This window comes from Athalia rosae, chromosome 1 (genome assembly GCF_917208135.1).
Source record: "Athalia rosae chromosome 1, iyAthRosa1.1, whole genome shotgun sequence".
NCBI classification, from domain to species: Eukaryota; Metazoa; Arthropoda; class Insecta; order Hymenoptera; family Athaliidae; genus Athalia; species Athalia rosae.
The window spans coordinates 6,542,380-6,564,940 of record NC_064026.1 but is presented as its reverse complement, the minus strand read 5'-3'; the positions used below and the strand labels follow the sequence as shown (position 1 = coordinate 6,564,940).

At 44.9% G+C, this 22,561-nt stretch overlaps 3 protein-coding genes across 5 annotated transcripts; all 3 read left to right on the top strand.

Moving 5' to 3' along the window:
• The first annotated feature begins 725 nt into the window (after nt 1–725).
• LOC125502241 lies at nt 726–5,760 on the top strand. The gene is made up of 3 exons (XM_048660267.1): nt 726–1,187; nt 2,948–3,025; nt 4,300–5,760. Exons 1-3 carry the CDS (start codon nt 1,032–1,034, stop codon nt 5,461–5,463), a joined length of 1,398 nt encoding a protein of 465 aa, XP_048516224.1. The 5' UTR covers nt 726–1,031; the 3' UTR covers nt 5,464–5,760.
• Nucleotides 5,761–9,159: 3,399 nt separating this feature from the next.
• On the top strand, nt 9,160–13,856 carry LOC105688027 (delta-like protein B). 2 transcript variants are annotated; one of them, XM_048649222.1, is made up of 7 exons: nt 9,160–9,332; nt 9,696–9,799; nt 10,027–10,183; nt 11,084–11,206; nt 11,424–11,554; nt 11,755–12,031; nt 12,574–13,856. In XM_048649222.1, the coding sequence occupies exons 1-7, from the start codon at nt 9,196–9,198 to the stop codon at nt 13,010–13,012; spliced, it is 1,368 nt and encodes a 455-aa protein (XP_048505179.1). In that variant the 5' UTR covers nt 9,160–9,195; the 3' UTR covers nt 13,013–13,856. The 2 variants fall into 2 exon arrangements, with proteins under 2 accessions (XP_048505179.1, XP_048505174.1); XM_048649217.1 differs by having other exon boundaries at nt 9,693–9,799.
• Nucleotides 13,857–15,859: 2,003 nt separating this feature from the next.
• LOC105688134 (cuticle protein 64-like) lies at nt 15,860–22,403 on the top strand. Of its 2 annotated transcripts, none has more exons than XM_048649230.1 (4): nt 15,860–15,931; nt 21,132–21,368; nt 21,458–21,607; nt 21,936–22,403. In XM_048649230.1, the coding sequence occupies exons 1-4, from the start codon at nt 15,875–15,877 to the stop codon at nt 22,125–22,127; spliced, it is 636 nt and encodes a 211-aa protein (XP_048505187.1). In that variant the 5' UTR covers nt 15,860–15,874; the 3' UTR covers nt 22,128–22,403. The 2 variants fall into 2 exon arrangements, with proteins under 2 accessions (XP_048505187.1, XP_012259632.2); XM_012404209.3 differs by lacking the exon at nt 15,860–15,931 and adding an exon at nt 20,404–20,529.
• Nucleotides 22,404–22,561: the final 158 nt, after the last annotated feature.

Genomic DNA, 22,561 nt, shown 5'->3' with positions numbered 1-22,561 from the left:
GCAAACTTTTCATTCGATATAACGAACGCACCGGATGTCAGAAAACTGTGGGCGGTGCGAATTTCAACCGCTGCACCCAAAGCGCATACGGGAACAGATTTTTTTCATACGACATCTGTGCCACTGATTTCACGTAATTACGAATAATCCTAGAAAAAATTTCATTACTCCGCGAGTCCGCGACGGCTGAACGAAATTGATCGTGGATCGAAAGAAAAAAAAAAAAAATCTGCACCCTCTTCGTCGCAAAACAGTTGCTCTTCGTATGTAATTATTTTGATTTCCCGGGCGGAATGAAAGTTTTTTCAATCGACAAAAAAAAAATCCCTCGCGTACATGGAATGACAAAAAAAAAAAAAAAAAAAAAGAGAATAGAAAAACGGGGATAAAATAATGCCACCCGTACGAAACAGCCAAACCCATGAATGCGGGGTGGGAAATTGATTTTCGTTTTTCGGCGCCCTTGCGGCGCGGCGTCGGTTATTTTTTCTCAGTCTCTGTGATCATCCTAGTCAATTAGAAAATGAGTTTTATATCTATAAATAAATTCCGATGAAATAATATACGTTGCGCCGATCGTATGGCGGGAGCGCGCGAAGACAGGCGATGGTCATTACGAGGGATGCTTTGGGGTAGACGACGGTGCTCCGCACGAGGGTTGGGACGGAAGAAGGGAGTTTCTACGGAGTGGGGGACGAGAGGCTATAAAAGAAAAACTCCCAAACCTGGAGCGCCACAGTCTAACTGAAATTTCAGCAGAGAAGAACCGCGGTCCTTCGATATTCCGGTGGTACAATCACGAGGAGTAGACTCGCGTCTGTTTTTAATCCTGCGACAAGTTCGGTGATTTTTTTAAAAGTCGACTTTGAACGTCGAACCGTACGTTCTGGAGAACTCGAAAAAATTAGAGCTTCGCTCACTTCGGTGTGCGAACGATAAAAAAGTGCGGACGTTACTTTCGGTGTTAGTCAAAGTTTGTTATCGGTGAAACCTTCTTCGGATCATCGCTGAAATACCAAATTTCGCACATAATGTCACCGACGCTGTGCGCTTTTTTGGTTTTATCGGTAACCGTAGTCGCCGGATTTGATCTCGGACCCGCGATGAGGATCGCCCAGTGCAGATCGCTCTGTCTCCGTCGTCATCGCGAAGTTAAAGAGTGCAAAGAAACGTCGGATTGCTACATGGTGAGCGAAAATATTAATGTCCATAATTTACCTCGACCATCTTCCGAACGATTATCCTCGGAAGATGGTATCTGCGCTTTACTTTCGAGCGAAGGTTCGTCTCCTTTCATTTTTCGAATTCATTCAACGATCCGATCGCGTCTTCGGCCGGACGTCCCGGAGGACGGCGGTGATACCGAGTTTCTAAATTCAGCCTTACCTATCCTAACTTAAGCAAATGTAAGCGAAGCAAACCTAGGAGCGTTGCGTCATCAATAATTCATGAAACGTAGGTCGTCGTCAGTCGTCGGTATATGCGTGTAACGCGATACCGTACCGTATGACACGCGTTGGTACGTGCGTGAGTTTTTCTATTATACGCGTCAAAATTTTGAATGGGAGGTTTGTGTTATGTCGAAAGATAACGGATCTTTGGAAATCGGATAGAGTGACAATGGTGATAAATCTTTGTGTCAGTTTTATGGGGCGCCGTAGAGAATCATGGTGGTCCGCTGTCCCTGCAGTCTCATCACCGCCCTTCCCCCGAGCGTATACCCCATGTACCAAAAACCATTCCACATCCCGTCCCGTCCCATCTCATCCCTAAAACTTGACGAAGACACGAGACGCCCGAGCGACAGATGCCGCGTCTGTGTGGGCGTTGCTCATTTGGCGCTCACACAAATCCGTATACATATATACATATACGCGTGAATAACATTACAACGCGCGTCGCACAAGTGAATTAATCATCGATCCCCCCCTACCCACCCCCATTCGACGATCGTACAACAAATTCGTTCCCGTGTACCATACGAGCGTGAATCGATCGAGATGAATCGATTTCGGCTTTCGCGGTGATCCATTCGAATTCGAATCATCCATAAAGATCTGTACGGTCGTCGATCGATCTGTCGCTCGTATAGTTTTGATTGGTTCGCGGTCGAAGCGAGCCTTTTTACAGTTGATCATCGCGCGCTGACTTTGTACGGTTTACTTTTATTTTTTTCTGATTTTATTTTTTTTCTGATTTTATTTTTTTTTCTTCTTCTTTTTACGGCGGCACCGCGGCAACGATCAATTGTTCGGTTGGGTAAAAAATGAGGCTACCCATCCGCAACGAGCGGCTTACCTGCCGACTATCCGTTGTTCCTCGAGCGCTTGAGGAATTACCCGTTCTTTATTTCGTTAGTTTTTCCTCGTTTCCATGAGATTAGTGCCCATAGAGCCTGAGGCGAGAGGCGGAAAGGTATACAGAGGAGATGGAAGGCCTACACCGCGAGTTCCAAAAAGTGAGAAACCGGGGACGCGGCGGAGTCGCGGCGAAGGTGAGATCCGTTGGGGGAGGGGCGAATAAATCGGTGAAGCGTTTCGGAAATGTCGTTAACAAAGTTCTTCTTCGGTGTTTCTTCGAAGTGGAAAATCGGTTGATGACGCGCTCGATGAACCCCAATAAATATAAACCACAAGGCGAGCCCGTAGCGGACTCGCGCGCGGTGCAGCGTTGCTGGCTGCTATGGAATAAGAGAAGAAGCAAAGACCGGCTGTAAGAACGATTCGGCCCTCGATTCGAGCCCTAATTTAAGCCTCCACTTAAATCGCCCAGTTCATGGTCTACCTTTAACCCAAACTGTTCTTTACTCCTCTTTTTATTTTTTTATTTCTTCTTTATGTTCTTCAATTTTCTTTTCTTTTGCCTTTTTCTACTTGGTTTTTTTGTTTTTTTTTCTTTTTTTTGTCTCATTTCTTTTTATTGTAATATACCTTATTCTTTTTTACAGTGTTGGGAGACCTGCAGCTTGTTGGAAAACGATTGGACAGTGTGGGGATCGGTCTGCCAAGATGACGAGAAAATTTGTGTAAGTATAACGTACGTCGCCGATCGGAGGCAATAAAGAAAAGAAACCTTCGCTCTAACGCACCTCGTAGTCTCTCCGCTCCTAGTTCCTCCGATCTAGGAGGTAATGGAACGAATTAACGCGTCACGCGAGTGAATCTCGATCTTGAAATTTAAGCTACTTAGTCCACCCGCGCTCTACTCACGTTACGTCGACCATCGAATCAGCCATCACGACGGGTCAGGCACAATTGACCAGTTTTCCAAATCAATTTCTACCGTGGAGATAGGGCCGCTTACCGCTATTGTCCGTTATATGACATCGCTCGAAATGAAATCGGCTGGAGCTTCTGCAGGACAACAACAACAACAAGCCCGCAGAATGTCGTGATTCGATTTGATTAAAATTGCTCGGGAAAAAAATCAAATGCGGCGTGTCTCGTTTCGACCAAAAAAATATAGCGTTGAAAAATGCAATGTTGCACATACCTACAGCTGCAGAATTTTGACGACCAATTACGCGAGTGAAATATCTCGAAGAGAGATGATTTTTTTTTTTTTTTTTGATTTTTTTCTCTCTTTTTAAATGAAACACAAAAGTTACACCGTGCGGAAGACGAATTTTTGGGATTATCCGTGAGTCAGGTCACGTATAAGCTTTGATTATCTCGAAAGGAAAATCTATTCAACCTTAAAAACTTGTATTTCTAAGGCGTCTACCTGCTGATTTTTACGGGAGATTGAGTCGGGGAAAGACGAGCCTACTTTTCTTACCTACCATTCCGATAGAAATCTTTTTCAAATATTTGGAAAAACATACTACCGTTACGGGTAAGAGAAAATCGTCTCGTCTCGGAAGACCCATGAGAATTAAGGGCTTCACCGTGTAATGCGGACGTTATCGGTAGCTCCGGCAGGTGTAACATGTTAGCTTTTAACGTAATGTGACCGTAGGAATTTTCATTTATTTTCATTTTTCCTCTCTCTCTCTCTCTTTATTTTCCACTTCCGTCAGAGGCTCGGGAACGATATTTCTATATTAATTGCAAAGGCCAGAGAAATGCGGCGTTCATGCCACTTACCCTACAGGGGATTCGTTCGTGATGCGGCGTGTAAGAATACTTTTGAAAAATACGTTTCCGTTTCTAATTATTACTATTAGTCACGTAGTCCGTAGTTCCTCGGGCCAACAAATAAAGCCGACGCCAGGTAACGGGCCAACAGTGATTACCGATAATTATATTCTTACTTAATTTACTTGATTATACTTATAAAAATTTTTCTTTTATATTACAGTTCGCCGGGTGCAAGACGGCCTGCGCCTATCACGCCACGAGAGTCGAGGAACAATTCTTACCTTCAACATTGCCGGCGCCGATGGCCGGTCCGGTTTACCTCGAGGCGTACGACGTCGCCATTCTATTCAGAAAGTTCGACGAAGATTGGGAGGAGATGGAGCAGCAACCGGGCGGCGGAATTATGCCCCTGAACAAAACTACTTGGATCGTCGTTGTGGCGGAAGACGGAGTGAGGCAGTACAGCGGTGAATTCTGGAAGCCGAATTTGGAGGGACTCAAGGAGGGAGCGCTTTTCGAGGCGAGTTTGAGCTGGAGCGGACCCGACACCGAGGAGAACGAGATCGCCGAAAATCCCGAGCAGCGGGAGATCGACAGCGACATCGCCAAGCTCAACTCCAAGATGGCACTGGATTTCGAGAACGACGAGATACTGAGGAACGCGTTGAGGAACGAGGAGTCGCGACCGAAATACGTAGCCCCCAAGAAAACCGGACTCACGAGCGAAGAGTTCGCCGATCGCGTCGTCCAGACCCCGAGGACCACACGAAAACCGACTTCGGACGTCGGAAAAATCAAACTCTACTTAGCCTCGGACGCTCGGTCCTACTTCGACGAACAAAATGCCAGGATCCTCTCGGACGTCAGACCCGAGAGGAAGGGCCAGTCGACGCCGCCCGAAATCCAAGTGAACGACGAACTCGAGGAGGCGATCCAAGCCTCGGAGGAACAACCGGAGATCTACAACGAGGAGCAAACCCTCATGGAGACCACCTCGAAGAACAGCGTCGACAAGCTAGCTACCTCGGGGAAAGGTCAACTCGCAAAATCCATAGGTCCTTCCTACGTCGTTTCGTGGGAACCAGAAGCTGGGGGACTCATGGGCAACCAGGTAACGGACACGAGATCGACCCAGATATCGCTTCTCCCTGGAACCAAGTACCTCGTGCGCGTAGCTTCTAACGACGGACCGGGGAGCTTCGCTCTGGAAATCGACACTACCGTAAAATCGGTGGAATACGCGCCCTTGGAAGCCGTCGCGGCGAACGTTCAACCCTGGGCTATTTTAGCGGGTTGTACGAGCGCATTGACTTTCGTAGCTTTTGTCGTACTGGTGAAACTCTGCAGAAGAACCACGTCTGACGACAAACTCGAATACGTCTAAAGGTGGCTTCAACGGAGCGACTTGAATAATTGTAAATAAACTCAGGATGTTAAGCGGTCTAGGATTTGAAATAACGACGACCGTGTGCGAAGAGAGATTGTTGTACATATTTCGAACGATTACTGCGAAGCTATGGCTTTCCGATATACCTCGTATCGCGTCAGTTGCTCAAAGTTAGTAATACGGAGACTGTAAAAGAGTTCCTATTCATAGAAAATAGGCTCAGATAATAGCCAAATACTGTATTTATTTGTAAATATTAAATTACTGTACATACAACAATTTAGAAAGAAAATAAATGATAATTATATGTTTGCTAATAACCGATTCACTCGTGTTTCATCCCTTATTCGAAACATCCCCTTTTATTCGAAACCTCGTTTAAAAGGAGAAACTTTTTCGCTGGATAAGAAAGACTGGAGTTGAAAAACTTCGAAAAAACTATCCGAAGACGTGGAGTAGTTCGTTCGTCGATTGGTTACGTACTATCTCTGAATCGGGTGAAGTGCGAGTAGCGCCCGAGCACCGCAATGCGACATACCCACATGCGATGCGTGAAAAAGGTGAGGCGGATTCAAGAGTCACGGTTGAAACTAGTGGACGTCCTATCGGATGTAGCACGTGAGGACGTTCGTTACGGGACCTTAGATTTAATCCAAGTAAAGTATAACACCCTTGGAGAGGTTTTCGAGGCGATACCCGACCCATTACAGACACACAGGAGGTCGCGGAGGTGCGGGACTTACGATAAGTTATCGTCGGTCGATCTGCTTTCTTAATTTAAAAATGAGCAAAGCTAGAGATAGAGTGAAGCGGAAACGAGTGATTACCACAATAAAATATCTCTCTCGATCATCCGAGCGCAAGGATCAGCCCGGACAAAGTACTACGATAAAATATATTTAAAGGATTTAAAATCTGAGCCAGTGCAGAGCGCAGGATTCTTTCTTTACTATTATTCATGCGTATAATCGCCTTACTTCTGATCTCACCCCTCCCCCACCCCCCGAGAATTCCCCGTCTGCAACTCGATCTCTGAATTAAAACGTCCTATTTCAAACCTAAAAGGGTGAGCATTGAACGCCCGCCACGACGGATGGCCGTCCTTACGCAAAACCTAAATTCCATCGATCTACTTTTTGAAAATCGACCAAAGAAACCCCGCTGGCGCTACCGGAGGGAGTCGCCGGAGAAAAAACCGAGGATAAGAACGAGCGAAAAAATCCAGTGGATCGTGCTTGCGCAGCTGATAAACAGTTGTCTCCGATGAAGAATTTATGTGGGCGGAAAAAGACAAAAAAAAAAAGAAAGGGAACGAAAAAACATTATCGTCGCGTCAGATCGGAGTGACGATCGTCCGCGGAGAGTGTGTTAATTATGCTGTAACCGCTCAACGGAACAAAGCAAAATAGACGAAGAATAGGAAGAAGGAGAAACCTAACGCCCGAAATACCTCGACGATTTTATTTTATTACCCTTCCTTGTTGTTCTGCCTACGTTTGTATACACGAACTCGCACGAAGGAAACTACCGTCCCAACTTTAGGGAGCGAGAAACATACAAACGATGTTCTTTAGAATCCCATTGCTCCTCGTTATTTGTGACACGTACCTCTAAGGACTTGACGGTCCCCGAGTCGCCTCACCTCGGCTTCTTTTCCCCCAGTTACGACTGCTGCTGCTTCTTCTTCTTCTTCTGCTTCTTCATCTGCTGCACGCAGCACGGGGCACAAAACCTGTCCAGCTATCTGAAACCCGAGGTTAAAATTTCATTTCTTTCTCTCACTGTTATTATTGAAAATTTGTCTCGACAGTCGCTGATTGCTGTTGCCTCGCGGGGTATACCGGGAATATAACGAGTCGGTCCTTCCATTTTTTTTGTTTTTTTTTTGTTTTTTTTTTTCCCCCGTTTTTCGTTCGTTTCTTTCTACTGTAAAGTGCTTAGTCGTACCTACTTGTCTCGTCCCCGTTTGCGGCCAGTCGCGCGAGTCGCTAAACATTCGCGTTGTATATTGAGAAGTTATCCGCGCGACATCGTAATTGGTCAAGTTTGCCGCATACATTGCGATAAGGCGATCTCGTAAACATGATAGCTGGATGGTAACGAGGGTAAGAAATGGTCATCTCCGGGTGATTAGAAAGTTAAAACTTTAACGCGCGCAGGAATCTCGACTCGAACGAAGATCTCGAACAAGCTCCGAGGACGGGATGTATTTTTGGTAGGCGAATAAAAAAATTCGAGGAACGATCATCGCCTGCGTTGAATTATCCGGCGACGGAAAAATCACGTGGAACGAGGAAGTCGAAGTCGAAGTGATTACGAAGCGCGAGATTTGGCGGCGATAACGCTCAACACGAAATGGAATAGGAGGATGTCTCTCGGGATTCTCGGAGTCTGAAGCCGGCTTTAGATGGAATCGAAAATTTCATCTTAACCACCGGCGTCCCGAAGATTATCGGCGACGCCTCGGGCGACCGCGACTTCGTGCGAAGGACAAAGGAAGGCGTTCAGAAAACTCGTCGGAAGATTGAAACGGCGAGAGAGAAAAGAAAAAAAAAAAAAAAAAAAAACAACAAATTAAAATAAAAAAATAATCGCAACCACGCTCCGTTCTCTTTCAGTACCCGACATCTGTTGCGTTATTAGCCCTCGCCAATTATTTGCTCCAGATCTGTCTTTGACGGACGTTTCGCTGAAATTACGCAATAATTTCGGCGCAATTCGGGCCGAGAAATTTGCAAAACTGGATACACGGAGCCGAGTGACGCCTCGGACGAGATACGCGCGGCGACCGCACGATATATCCCCGGTGAATTTTTATACACCGAAATGTAATCCGCGATACCGCAGCAATGAGCGAATCGTAATTGCGACGAATTACGCGAACGGCGAGCTCGGATTTTTCAGGGATCATTTACAATTATTACTAATTACACGGGATTCATGTTTACCCATGAAGATATAAGTTTTCGGTTGTTTTCCGGGCAAACTTTCCTCTGACCTTCTCTTCGAGGAATTTCGTATACGCACATGCGTATGTAGAGTGTAAAACACATGACATAACGATTATTCTTCGTCGGTATACAGACTCCCCGATCCAACCGCGATCGCACGTACAGGAATACACGAGGAATAAAATCGGACGGTTCATTTTATTTATCGACTTCTTTTTTTTGTTCATGATTTCCGAACACAGATGCAGATGATTCGCACCGCAATCTCCGAGGATCCGATTATTGCGGATCGCCGCCGTAAACAAATTGTTTTTTTTTTTTTTTTTCTCCTTTTCAATTTTTTCGTATATTTTTTGCATCCGATGGAAATGACGGAGCTCGAATTATTTCTGAGAATCAATCGTTGTTCGCGCCTCGAATCGGCGGCTCGGCTCCGATGATTTCCCCGGTAGTTTCTAGAGGTGCATTGAACTTGAGAAGTTCGGATGGACAACGCAGGCGTTCAACACGAATAAAAAGTCCACGACCGGTGCCTGCCTGGCACGTGACTCATGTAGTCATCTATGTGTTTTCATACGTAGCGTGCATACCTTCGTTTACTTATATGTATCAGATATGTGTATACATTTTTAACACACATACGAATGATGATATGTACGGTCATCCGGCGTCGGTGGTAGCAACAGAAAAGTGTGTCGTGACCTCGAATAAGGTCCCGTTATCTTTTCCTGGTTCCTCTAGTCTTCCGCTTCAGTCTTGACTGAGAAGTCAACTAAAGATGATCCTCCTCATTAGCTTCGCGTCGTTGTTGTTTGGCGTTAGAGAAGTGCTACCAGTTTCCGATACCGCCGCCGTTTTATTCGCACCCTATTTCGGGCTGACCCTACTTCCCCTGGGATTCGTTTCCGGGACCAGGTACGTGAAATAACTTGAACGGGACTGAAAGAGAAGAGGCGCAAGAAAAAAAAAAAACCATATCTCACTCGAGTAGGAAGCTCGAGTAAGAGTTGCACCTTTTTTCTGTCCGTGATAATTCGGGCGAGTCGCGAGCCGACTCTCCGGTACACCGAATCGGTATTCTTCTCGAGGGTGAAAATCCGCTCCCCTCGACGCCCACGCGAGCCACGAAAATTTGAGACTTTATGGGTCGCCTTCCCCGTAAGCCCTCGATATATTTAAGACCTCGGTTCGTTTGGTCGGCGGGGACCTCGGGCGACCTGAAAACTCTGATTACGATCGTTTGTAACCCGGGACTTTATGGTCTGTCTTTTGCAGCAGATACGTCCCCAAGTGGAAGAAACAGGCCTGCGAGGTACCCGCCTCTCAGCATCCGAATTCACACTACGTCTGCGACGAAGCGGGAGACGTCAAATGTCTTCGAGGTAATCTTTAAAAGCCCCAGTTTGCCAACGGTGCGACGACGAAATTATGAAACAGGTTTTAGAGGAGAAAATTCGAAAACGGTGATCCTTCGTTCTCTCTAATGTCAGAATCATGATTTCGAGAATCAGGAATTTTTTTTGGCCAATATTTGTCTAAAATTTTATCAGTAAGATATAACAACGGGTGAGAAACTGTGAGGATATAACGATTGCCTCGTATGTTGCAGGATGGACGGGAGATCTTTGCGACGTCCCGATATGCAAGAAGGGATGTGACCCTCTTCAGGGATACTGTCGTAGTCCGGGCGAATGTCAATGCAAATTTGGATTTTACGGAGCGCTCTGTGACAAATGTGTTGCGCTACCATTGTGCCAACATGGCAGGTAAGAGATCGTACGTTATCCGCAATCGGAGGTCTTCGTGTTTACACGAGCGATTGATGTCATACGCGGTTTGATAATTAACGAGAAATTAACAACGACGACGGTCATCGCATATCGCGGGTAACGGTTCTCCCGCGAGTTATCGCAACTTCAACGCAATTGCATACACACAAGTTTAACGCGAATAGCTCGCGACGAGGTAGCCAATAAAATGAATTACCCCGAGCCGGGTGAGCAACAAGTTTAAAATTAGCAAAACGCTTCTCCTATCTGCTCGTACATATTTACAGCTTTCAGATTACCCCGCCGAATCACCCATATGGCTAATAAATATTTCGCACTTTTTTTTTTTTGTTTCCTCGCGGTATACCGTAATACCTTTTGCGTGGCCGAAAACATTGAGAGAGTATAATTTTAGAGGCCGGTGCAAAATTTCTTACTTCAAAACTGTGTCAGTGACCCCCGATGACGAAGAATTTGCGTATACATACAGTTTGCAACATCGTACGAACTCGTCGATTCATACCGTCTTTCGTATCCCTGCAGGATTTTAAATTTTCGACGCGGTGCTATGTATTCCGAATGACGCGCACTCGTCCGTTCAAAAGACGAGGAGGAATCGCTTTATGATTTATTCATTTCTCGCGATAATTTTCGAACGTACTTATATTCTTCTCTTTCGTGGACCACATAACCACAAGGTCCGTGCTAACCACAGGGTTCAAAGACACATGGTAATTTGGCGAATCTTCGATTCTTCTTTTTACTTCTCTTTCTTACCTCCTCTCTTTTTATTTCCTTATCATTATACCGGAATATATTGCCTCGCGCGTTAATCCACTCACCGACGAAATATATTCATCATTCTCACTTAATCTACCGCCGCACTCCTCATTCCAGATGCAACGTGAGTTTCGAGTGCGCCTGCGATCCAGGTTGGTCCGGACCGTTTTGCTCCGAACCAGTTTGCAGTTCGGATTGTCACCCCGCTAGAGGATACTGCGATAAACCGGGCGAATGCAAGTAAGATATGAACTAAATTGAAGAAAAGAAGAAAAAAAAAAAAAAAAAAAAGGGCGCGACTCGCCGCCCCAGGGAAATACGATTTATTTTTCTTCTTCGTCTCGTTCTCATGCGGTACGCGCTCCGATTCGACGCGTCGATTAGAAATAAATTAATAAACAAATCAACGAACCGACGTCATCGCCTTTCGAACACTTCTTTATCATTCTTTGTACAGATGCAGACTCGGCTGGCAAGGAGACAAGTGCAAACAGTGCGCCGTTCTGCCAGGATGCGTTCATGGAACGTGTCAAGGGCCTCTGGAGTGCCGTTGCGAACCAGGGTGGACGGGCTTTTTGTGCCAGATACGTAAGCGACTTTAATTAACGATTACCATAACCGATCATTAAATCCGATCTATGCCGCTCCGACACGATTGTCATTATTGACGCAAAACTTGTGAAAGGCGTTTCCCTCCCCACGGTGGAATGAAAAGAGACTTTGAATTCCGACGGCAAGTTTTTCGGTCGATGAAAAAAATTGAATTGCGTTTTTTTCCCCCGTCTCAGCGATATGTGCGACGGGCTGCAGTCGGGATCACGGAGGATGTCGTCGTCCCGGAACCTGCAGATGTCGTACGGGATGGAAGGGACCGAATTGCACGGAGTGCGTGCCCTATCCCGACTGCGTCCACGGGACCTGCGTGAAACCCTGGGAGTGTCGATGCCAGCCTGGATGGACCGGAGATTTTTGTAACGAGAAGCTCACCTACTGCGACGAGCATCCCAACACCTGCGAGAACAACGCTACTTGCATCAGCGTTACAAAGGAAGACGGAAACTACAGGTAAGCTCGGAGGTTGTCAGGCCTTTTGATGTGGTGAAATTTATCGGACGTTTGACTCGTCGGAGAGAAGTTATTACGCACTTCGTCGTGCACATAAGTACTCACTAGTGTCAGAGAGAAAGCATACGAGAGAAACTAGGCCTCCGCCGGAATACATGACAGGGACGATTAAAATTAGTTAATCGGTCAACTACGCATAATTTGCCGATCGCAATCTCCTCAAAGGTTTATCCGGATCGGTGGCAAATCGTTCAATTAACCGTGCAAACGCGTCTGATTTAATAATTACAACTTCGCATTACTGACTCGGTTATTTACGAGGTTTGTGGTTTTCAATTTGCAACAAACTTGTAATCTGAAGTTATAGATTCCGAGGAATTCCGAATCCCGGAAAAACTTTCCGACCAACGACCACCTTCGTTTTCAATTTCAATTATGGTTTCAATCATCCCCCCGCAATTATGAGACAACGATAAATTGTGCTCCGAGGAAGAATCGAGGGACATTTTCCGAGATGGATTAATCTTCTGTGCCGATTTCAGGTGCATGTGCCCCCTGGGTTTCATCGGTCGTCAGTGTCAAATCGAGACGGTGATGCCGGCGTTGGAATTGATGCCTCCCATGTTACCCGCCAACTCGTCGTTCACCCCGGAGCAAACCGCGACGACGGAAACGATCGTCGTAAAGCCTTCGAGCGGTGTCGCCGTTGAGACCGCATCGGCGATACCGGCGATCGAAGAAGCACCGGCGAAGCCGGATGTCGAGGAGGGCGAGCAAACGCTCGAAGAGGACAAAGAACATGACGATGAAGAAGTCGAGCACAAAGACGAGCCCACCGCGGAACCGCTGGGACCGATCTTCATCACCGATCCTCCGACCACGCCAACCGCGAAGGACCCCTCGGTAACGGCGGGAAAATGGCCAACGGAATCGCCAACGATGACGCCGTACGTGGACAGCGATGTCGATAACGAGGCCTGAAACTAACGATTCCATACTCTAAAATCGCCATCCTCGCTCAACGCGATTGAGACATCGAATTTCATTGGAAAAATCATCGTTGAACAAAATTTCATTCAATCACGGGACCGGAAGAGGGTCGGATTCGACGAGTAAAAATCGGATAACTCGGCGTGTGCGTAGAACGGCTATTATTTTATCGTCGTGAATCGTTCGAAGCGTAGAGTAAATCGCGACTATCGGTGACTCGATACGCGCTGCAAATATAGTATAACAGCAAGAGGAAAATAGATAAGTACGCATAACGTTGCAGCCGACTACTTTCCGGTCGAACGAGCACGTGTTCTATCCGCCATATATCTACCGAATCAAGGATCAACCGCTACCCTGGTGCTACACGGCAATGATCGCTCCGTACAACGTCGTACATATAGGTGTATCTGAATCTGAGCACGGTGGGCACGTATGTCCGTACATGAATATCTATGGTAAAGGAACTGTAACCAACTCGTTGGCGTTGCCCACGTAACTCGCTGGAATAACGACCGTTACGTAATGAGGCTACGCGGAGTCCGCGCCTAACTTGATTCAATTTTTCAAAGAATTTGTCAGTTCCGGCCTGAACTAAACGGCATTGGGGTCAGTTCGCACGGGGTGATAAAACAATGAGACCAGGAAATAAACGAGGATGACGTTCGGATTAAAAATCATAGCTATAATTTATATATATTTATTTTATTTATTACACATATTTATCGCCTGATTCGATTGGTAGCGCGTACAATTATTGGTTCATACTTTATATACCATACCCATGTAACGAGAACGAAATCAATTAGATTCGTTGTATAGCTACGAAATGTGATCCAATTGTTTTTTTTTCTTTCCAAAAAAAAATCCCTCGGTCCCTCCCGCAACTGCTCTAAATCGGAGCGGAAATTACAAATCGTAATTTCTTCGACTGAGCGACGTAGAAAAAATTAAGAAAAAATTCCAGACTACGAATAATCTCTGCAGATTCGAGTATAATATGGCAAGTAATAATTTTGCCTTGAAAATTGAAAAGAAAAAGAAGAGGAGAAGAAAAAAAAAAGAAGAATTGTTACATTACAATTTTTCTCGCATATTTTTACCCAGCTGATCGAGGACGAGGACGTAATATTTAATTTCCAAAACTTTCTATACAAATGGTTGATTTCAAAATTTGATCGTTTCCATTATGTATACCCTGCAGAGATTTGATGATTATTTTTCGAGATCCGCGTAGGCGTGGGCTGATCAACGATCGACGATCGTTGGTTCACTTTTGCACAATGATTCGTCTATATGGTACAACAATGAACCTTATTAGCCGCGTGATACGACGATTATAATATATAACGTGTCTCGTTATTTTCTCAACGCATGTAGAGAACTTCCAATGGTCGCGTATAAAATTACGAACGAGCTTCTACTTGTGTTCGTCCGCGTTCTCTTTCGATAATCGCGGTGGCGACCGGCGCGGTGCAGGACAAATAGGGTATTTAATATAAGGTATTCAATATACGTACGAGTAGCATAGTCACACACAGGTATGTAATTACAATATATATGTAAATACGCCTTCGATTCAATAAATTCTTACATATATATATATATATATATATAGGTACTCGCAACGTACGCGTACAATATGTACATATCTCCTACCTATATATTGTACGACGAAGCGATTACCTCCGTGGACCGAGGAGATCTGACCCAGTTTCTTAACTTCGCACAAACAGATCATTTGCCTATCGGTATCCGGACGGTATACATATACCTGTGGTGTGTACGTACGTACACGTGTGTACGACAAAGATTTATCCCGCGCAGATGAACGAGTCGCCGCTGCATCGATCTACCGTGGAAAGAGACTCCGATATCGGATCCTATCTCTTGAAATCGCGACGGTTTCTTCCACCCCCATTTTTCCTCTATATTCTTATCGTTATTATCACGAATGTTCCTATTATTTTTCGAGTCTCCCGAAGTACCGATCAAAGAAAAAACGACGGCAGAGGTGTTCCAGAATTTCCTTGGCACATCGAGCGACGTTGTAGGTATTGTGGGAACTCTTGGCTCTCGCAAAGCCGCTTCTGTTTCCTTTGAACGCGATAATACCCTTCACTGGATTCCACGCTACGGAGTTGCGACTTAAGAACGACTTGTCAAGATCGTGATCTTTGGAACGTAACTTCTCCTCCGCGATTCGTGCGCTCTCCCACCTTACCTTTTTTATATCGCTCTCTCTCTCTCTCTCTCTATATCTCCGTCTCCCTTGCTCGCTTTTTATCTATTCATCTTTCGCCACGCGAATTTACTGCAGAAACCGATAAGTTAAGGGCATCGTTAGAAACTTACCTGTGACGTCAGAGACAACGCTACGAAGAACTCTACACACGGCACTCGTTACACCGCTCGCAACTATTACGCCGAGAGGGTGTCGATCGATCTTGAAGATTTAATAGCTCTCGCACACGCGTTCCTATACGATAACTGCTGGATAATATAGTGTGGCAATCGGCATACCTTCTGCATACAGATACCCATATTCAGGAAAATTATATACCCGCGCACAGGCTCAGTTTTTTTTTAATATTATTATCCGCTAAACGGATCTGCATAATAGGAATTATGAGAATAAATTTTCCCAACCTACGTTCTCCCTATTTATTACCTGCGCTGTACCTATTGTCTAATTGGTTTTCATAATTACCGATCGGCCCTGGAAGACCCAATTTTCAAACGAGTTCCGATGTACGAAACGAAAGTGGACGGATCGGATCCTTGGAAGAATTTTGGCCGGTTTTCATTCGGACGAAATATATTGGATTCCCGAATGACCATTAGTCTTACGAGATGATTCACGTTGTTCGACGATCGTATGCTCCCACATCGAATAACCCAGGGATACACGTAAGCATCCGAATAATTATGTATCAATTTTAGCCGAACGACATGTCAAATATCGCACGTATAAATGTATATTTTATAACTGGAATGTATCTAATATATTTTCTAGTCGGACAAGCGGTGTTAAGTAAGTAGTGAAAATTGCAAAATTGCGGGTTGGGTCCGTTCATGTGAGGCATTTTATGTAACTCCTTACCAGCGAACATGGTAGGGATTTGGCAGAGATATTACAACTGCCTCGTTTCGGGTTTCATTAATCGTAGCTAATTTTCTTTTTTTTTTAATTTTCTCCGCGTATCGAGTGATATTTCCGTTCGAAAAAAGATTCGTTCAATTTTGGACATCGAGCTTTCTAACCGGCGCGCTATCTGCCAGGATAAGAAAATTTTTGCAGTCTATTAGTCTATCGATCGACGATATAAATCACTTGCGATATCCCTTTCCGAATGATCCCGGAACAGGTTATCGACAGTCTACCGCAGCTCACACTGTACCGAAACCCACGCGATTCATTACGTCACACGAATTACTCGGTGCACTCCGATCGATATGATCTTATCCGATCCGACGTCGAACGCAAATCGCCGCAGCCGATCGAGTCGAGTAAACTTTGTACGGGGACCGGTGGCGATTTTTCAAATTTTCCGTTCGATTCTCCGAAGATATCGACCCACCGAGTCACGGGGGGGGGGGCTTCGCAAAATGAACGTACCGATCGCGAGTGATAAGATCGAAATTGATCGGAGAAATGTCGATGAAATAAGGCACGAAGTCCGCGTTGTCTTTTCTCCGTCAACTTGACCCCCTAGAGCCGCTGCGTACGCGTCGTTTTATCGCGATTAAACCCTCGAGGCGATATTTCACTGCAGCTCGGAATCTACTGGGCATGAAACGAGCGAACAGCCGTGAAAGACATCGTCAAGATCGCGGGGCTTTGGATCGCTCGGGGGCAAATTCGAAAAAATAAAATTCTCTTCCAAGATCGCGAGAGTTCGACGCGGTTCAATGTCAGGGGCGAAAGCCTACGGGATCGGTCGTCCGGTGCAGCGGCGACGAGTGGCGTCGGTACGGTTCGAATGGAAAGGTCGAAAGTTCAGATGCTATAAGTTTGGTCGGCGGCGCGCGGACAGGTGGAAATCAGGTGTTGAGGTTTTTTTTTTTTTTTTGAAACGAAACGAGCTACCGACTGACAAATCAGCGTTTCTTAACGCACGTAATAATTTAACTTCAGTATATATATATTCCCTTCAATTTTAACCGTATAATTACTCGCGCGGTTGGTCAAACCGTAACACCTACTGCTTTCACAATAACCGCTCGATTATCTTGTAAATTTCAACTGAAACCGTCGCGTGTCTCCCTTCCCTTTCCCTTACGGTAGTTAATTACTCGACACTAAAGTGCATCGAGTGGAAAGTTGAAACGAAGTTTTCTCGGTATATTTCTTGCTACTTTTTTTTTTTCTCTCTTCGTTCTCCCTTTTCGGCCGCTCTCAACGAATCATCATCGAGACGAGCTTTCCTTCGGCGATGAACCGAAGAAACGCTCTGGGGTATTATCGAGAGGACAGCAGTGTGCGAAACTCGAAGAGTCCTTGCGAAGAATGCAGGCGCCGCGCCGCACCGAGGGTTTCGTCAGATCCTTCTACGTTAAAAGCTAAAAGTAAATGTGTGAAAGGGCTTATATTTCGACCGGTTTTATCGATTGCCCCGTACGGGTAATCCGGACCGCAATCTGCGATATGATCCTTCCTCTGACTCGAACGTACGTAGAATTATACCCATACAACGTGAGTCATGCATACGTGCATGCAGGCTGGTGCAGCATGTGCGTAGTATATAGATGCATGCCTCGTGCACACAAAATATTTTAAAGTTAAAATGCTATCGTAATGTGCATTTGCGCAATGCCAAATATACCTCAACGTTTCAATTTTTCACTCTACGTTCATCGCATTCAGTTATATGGCAAGAGAATTTTTTCACGACTCTGGTGTATCCATCCGAAAATCATCGTCTGATTCAAATCGTAGTCTTGGAGATCGTCATTGTTATGCGCAGGGAGTAGTTTCGACTATCCATCCACCCGTCTTACTATCTTTTCATCTTTTTGTCTCGTTGCGGCTTGTTATGTAAGAAGAACGTACGAAGTTATATCCGTATGCTGTGCGAGTTGATGTTGAACCTACGCCATAGAAAACTAACCGTAACTCATCCAGTTGTGCTGCATTTCGTATACGTTTTCTTCTTTTTTCCCCCAGCTAAAATAGACAGAAGTGGGTGTCGTTCGCCTGCGGAGAGTGCGATATAGATATCTCAAGTTTACAAGTGGGAGAGACGTGGTTCAAGAATCCTTGCATTTGGAATGTCTAGGAAAATGGAATGGGACGGATGATCCAGTTGTAATCAAGGATAAATCGATGATAATTATTTCGGAATTCACCTATATACATATTTTACCCAACCGTGTATTACGTTACGTGTGCGCATACACGTTATACGTACATGTAAATCGGCTTTTCAATTGCGGTCACTCCGAAGTGTACACCACTTCCGGTTTACCGAAGTCCGCAGTTCCGGTATCATATAATGAAGTAATATAATTCGTCTCTGAAATCGCACACCGGCTCGATAATAATTCGTGAACTGGACCTGCAACCGTAAGAGCGCGACTAATTATGTAAAACGATCAATTATCGCTTATCGCCGATCCCCAAGGTGATGTAAACCGTACATTCATTTTTTTTTTCGTATCCTGCAATTCGTAAAATAAAAATATCAATCCGTCCATATATTGTCGTACACGCCCAAACTGAGGTCAATCTGAACTCGTAAAAAAAATTTAGCGATTCATTAGCCATTCTGGGAAATGAAAAAACTTTCAAAAACTCCGAGTAGCTGGTCAGCCTTGTTCGATACAGCGGAGTAGATAATGAATTATTGCTAATTATCCTGTAAGTGTGATATGCAGACCGGAATATCACAGCAAAAAAAAAAAAAAAAACGATCCAACGCCGAGTCTTCAAGATCCGAGAGAAGCACTTTATACGTGCGAAATAGGTGCGATAATTTAATTACATTATAAGATCACGGCAGCGAAGAGTGCTCGGATATCGTGAGGTTATTTTTTTTTCCATGAAATAAATTCAAAGGTGTAATAAAAATTTGGATATTATGTCAAGAGCTTTGAAAGAAAGTGAAATGCACGAGGAGTCTCCGCGTTCGTTTTTTTTTCCTCAACTCGCGTTACATGATCTGCCCCAATTATTTTCACCGCTCTTCAGAAAGAAATCTTGTACAGAAATTCATCGGGGTTTAACCACATTGTGTTGCATGATTTTTCACTTTTATTGAAATACTTCATTTTTTTTTTTTTTTTTTTTTTTTTACGTCATATTCATGTACTCGATTCAGAAGGTTCTATTCAGAAATCTGGCGAATATGATATTCTCACTGGCGTAATTAACTCCCATACTCGAGTATTAAAATCTCAATTAAGAAATCTTAATCGCGTCGGATAATCCCTTCCTCGATGTATCATACCTATGCAGACGCATAACTCTTAATTAATTAAATTTATTTATACATTGGACATGTTTTTCCCGTTCGAGTGAATTTTGCTACATCTCTCATATTTATTAACGTCATTTTGAATCAAAACTCCTTGAGTCTATTCGGACGACTCTTCGAATATTTACCGAAAAAGACCTTTCGAATAAATTTACCCGATGCAGAGGCGATATCGCTGACATCATTACACTCATGCAGATCTTGGAAGTGTGTAAACAACGTAATTCAATTCATTTTCATAACCGACTTGAAAAATATTTTTCGTATCCCATCCAACCGATTTTTGATTTCAATCAAGCTGGGTCTCGGCGTATCGAATGTTCCCTTCGTGCGAGAGCGCAAAAATTTGTCTGCCCGAGATAAAAGAGAGAAAAAAAAAAAAGGAGAAATTTCGCCGGTTATCGCGATGGGTGTGATCTACTGCTATCCGAACGTGGATTTTTTCTAATTGCGAGTTTCACCATTTCGGCTGCTCACCTCGTCCCGTTGATTATATCGCCGGGACAAAGAGACACGCGATTGAAACTCGTCGCTAAATCTACGTAGCTCGTACGTACCTAGCGATATACCAATTGCGGCCGCACTGTCCACTGTGTCATTAAATGTTACGATATGTTACACATGAACGTGATATTTCCATAGCGCTTACGCGTTATACAACCGTTCGCTAAGTAAGCTGCATATTCTTTGAAGACATATCCCTTCTACCGGTGATATCCTTCCCTAACTTCGAATACACGTACACGTCGCATAGCTGAACAGATGCAGTGGGAGCTGCAGTGTATTAAATACGGTGCATATGTAAACCAGCACAGATATGCTATTTCATATATAGGACACGGGTGCACCACACATGCCCAGAGTAGGTGTGGCAAATGGGCCCCGTTTTCTATTGGTTTCCTATTGGCGGGGTGCACGAGTGAAATGAAAGTGAACTCCCTATATAAAGGGTGGTTTTGTCCGAATGCATCAGAAACAATCTTATTTATCAAACAAGCATAACATACCAATTCATCCAACATGAGAGTTCTGGTACGTCTGGTCTCTTACTCGACGCTATTTCTCCCGAAGAGGGGTAGTTTTTTTCCTTCCGTCGCTGAAAAAATATCATCGAACATTTTTCGTCGTTCGTCATCCGAACGGGATTAGAATTCCGGAACCGACCATTATAAATCTGAAAATTCGAAATGTTCATATTTTGTCGATCCGGACGACAGAGAGGTGCGGAAGATATTCGATTCCTGTCGAGCTGCACGAGCCCGGTATACGTTTGCACGGTCGGAAAAGAGAAAGAAAAAGAAGAAAAAAAAAAAAATCAAATATCGGTGTAGTCGAGACTCTCTCGAGACCCGGTCTGCCCGGCGGTTCCCAAGTAGCTGCAACAAATAACAATAAACTAAAAAGATCCTCGGTTGAGCAACAAACGTGTTTGCCGCTCACTTCGCATCGGTGGTATTATATACCTCGCCCAACTATAACCTACCGTTAAATCGACGGGACAAAATGAAATGTTCACCTCTCGGTTACAAACAAACCGACACCCTCGGGAGTACCGGATTACCCGAAAATATTTCCTCCTCGCACCCCAAGTTCGACAACATTAATCCCAAACTTCGTTTTCCGATGTTTTCCAGATCTGTCTGATGCTGGTCTCGGTGGCCTTTGCCGCAGAAGAAAAAGCAGTGAACAAACGCGGTCTCTTCGACCTGGGATACGGAGGATACGGAGGATACGAAGGATACGGAGGATACGGAGGATACGAAGGTGGACACGGACACGGACACGTCCATACCGTCGCCATCCAGAAGACCGTCGCCGTTCCCGTTCCCCAGCCCTACCCCGTTGACAGGCCCGTCGCAGTCCCCGTTAAGGTAAATGATTACCTCCGCCAAACCGGATCGATAACAAACGGATATTCGTCGATGTCTGACGATTCGTTTCTTTTTTTCCGCACTTCCAGGTACCAGTTGGCTACCCAGTAGCCCACCCCGTTCCGGTACCGGTGCCAGCCCCTTACCCGGTGGTGCACACCAAGACCGTAACGGTTCCCGTCGACAGACCATACCCAGTCCCCGTCAAGGTGGCAGTCCCCGCTCCCTACCCCGTCAAGGTAAGGATACAGATTTTTCTCACCGTCCCGTGGGACGATAGTATTGATCAATTAACGTTCGAACTTTCCATGTAGAACACTCGTCTCAGATAGTAATCTGCGACATTTTTCTTGTCCGAGAGTGTTGCACCTGATATAAATCGATACCCGTACGCCGGTTGACCAATGCAGTTCGATCGAAACGCGCAATACGTATATAGAGAGACATAATACCTATTCCGCAATTCCTCGTACACGTACCGTCGTTGACTCACGACTAGCACGAACGAACCGTTTTAGTCGAGCGCGTTGTTATAATTTTTCCATCTTAATTTCTCTCTTGTTCCAGGTGCCATCTCCAGTCCCCGTAGCGGTTCCCCACCCAGTTCCGGTGCCTCACCCCGTTCCAGTCGTCGTTAAACAAACGGTTCCAGTTCTGGTTGGACACGGTTCTTACGGTGGACATGGTTCTTACGGTGGACATGGATACGGTGGTTACGGACACGGATACGGATACGGAGGTCACGGACACGGATTCTAAACTAGATCCAATAGGCAGCCATTCCGAAGACCGTTTCTGAGAACGAATTTGAGAAGGATAAATAATTGAAAAAAAAAAATAAACAAAAAACTAGACGAATGGAAAAAAGCGAAAAAAATCATCGTTGTAACTGCAGCATCGTGTAACAGAGTACCAGGTAGCGATACGCTGGAGACAAAAAAAAAAAAAAATTACTCCACACGTCGAATGTAACAGCATCAAGCAGTCAAATTCTCATGCAATAAAATAATTTTCTAATATTTTCTAAAAAAGAAATAACGAATCGTGTACCAAGATTTTATTCGTCACGACGACCTTCCCACAATTTCCCATGAAATCTTCTCACCTTGATCGTTGTGCATTCTAAAACGCGTCGTGGGTCACGCACCTGTGATATTATTTTCAGAATTAATTGTAATATGACAAGGGGCGAA

Excerpts from the sequence above, each read along its gene's own strand:
- LOC125502241 (XM_048660267.1), top strand. The coding sequence starts at position 1,032 with ATGTCACCGACGCTGTGCGCTTTTTTGGTTTTATCGGTAACCGTAGTC. Across the intron at positions 1,188-2,947 it reads AAACGTCGGATTGCTACATG|TGTTGGGAGACCTGCAGCTT; the intron begins GTGAGCGAAAAT and ends TCTTTTTTACAG. Across the intron at positions 3,026-4,299 it reads AAGATGACGAGAAAATTTGT|TTCGCCGGGTGCAAGACGGC; the intron begins GTAAGTATAACG and ends TTTATATTACAG.
- LOC105688027 (XM_048649217.1), top strand. The coding sequence starts at position 9,196 with ATGATCCTCCTCATTAGCTTCGCGTCGTTGTTGTTTGGCGTTAGAGAA. Across the intron at positions 11,207-11,423 it reads GATAAACCGGGCGAATGCAA|ATGCAGACTCGGCTGGCAAG; the intron begins GTAAGATATGAA and ends TTCTTTGTACAG. Across the intron at positions 12,032-12,573 it reads AAGGAAGACGGAAACTACAG|GTGCATGTGCCCCCTGGGTT; the intron begins GTAAGCTCGGAG and ends TGCCGATTTCAG.
- LOC105688134 (XM_048649230.1), top strand. The coding sequence starts at position 15,875 with ATGATTCACGTTGTTCGACGATCGTATGCTCCCACATCGAATAACCCA. Across the intron at positions 21,369-21,457 it reads CCGTCGCAGTCCCCGTTAAG|GTACCAGTTGGCTACCCAGT; the intron begins GTAAATGATTAC and ends CCGCACTTCCAG. Across the intron at positions 21,608-21,935 it reads CCGCTCCCTACCCCGTCAAG|GTGCCATCTCCAGTCCCCGT; the intron begins GTAAGGATACAG and ends CTCTTGTTCCAG.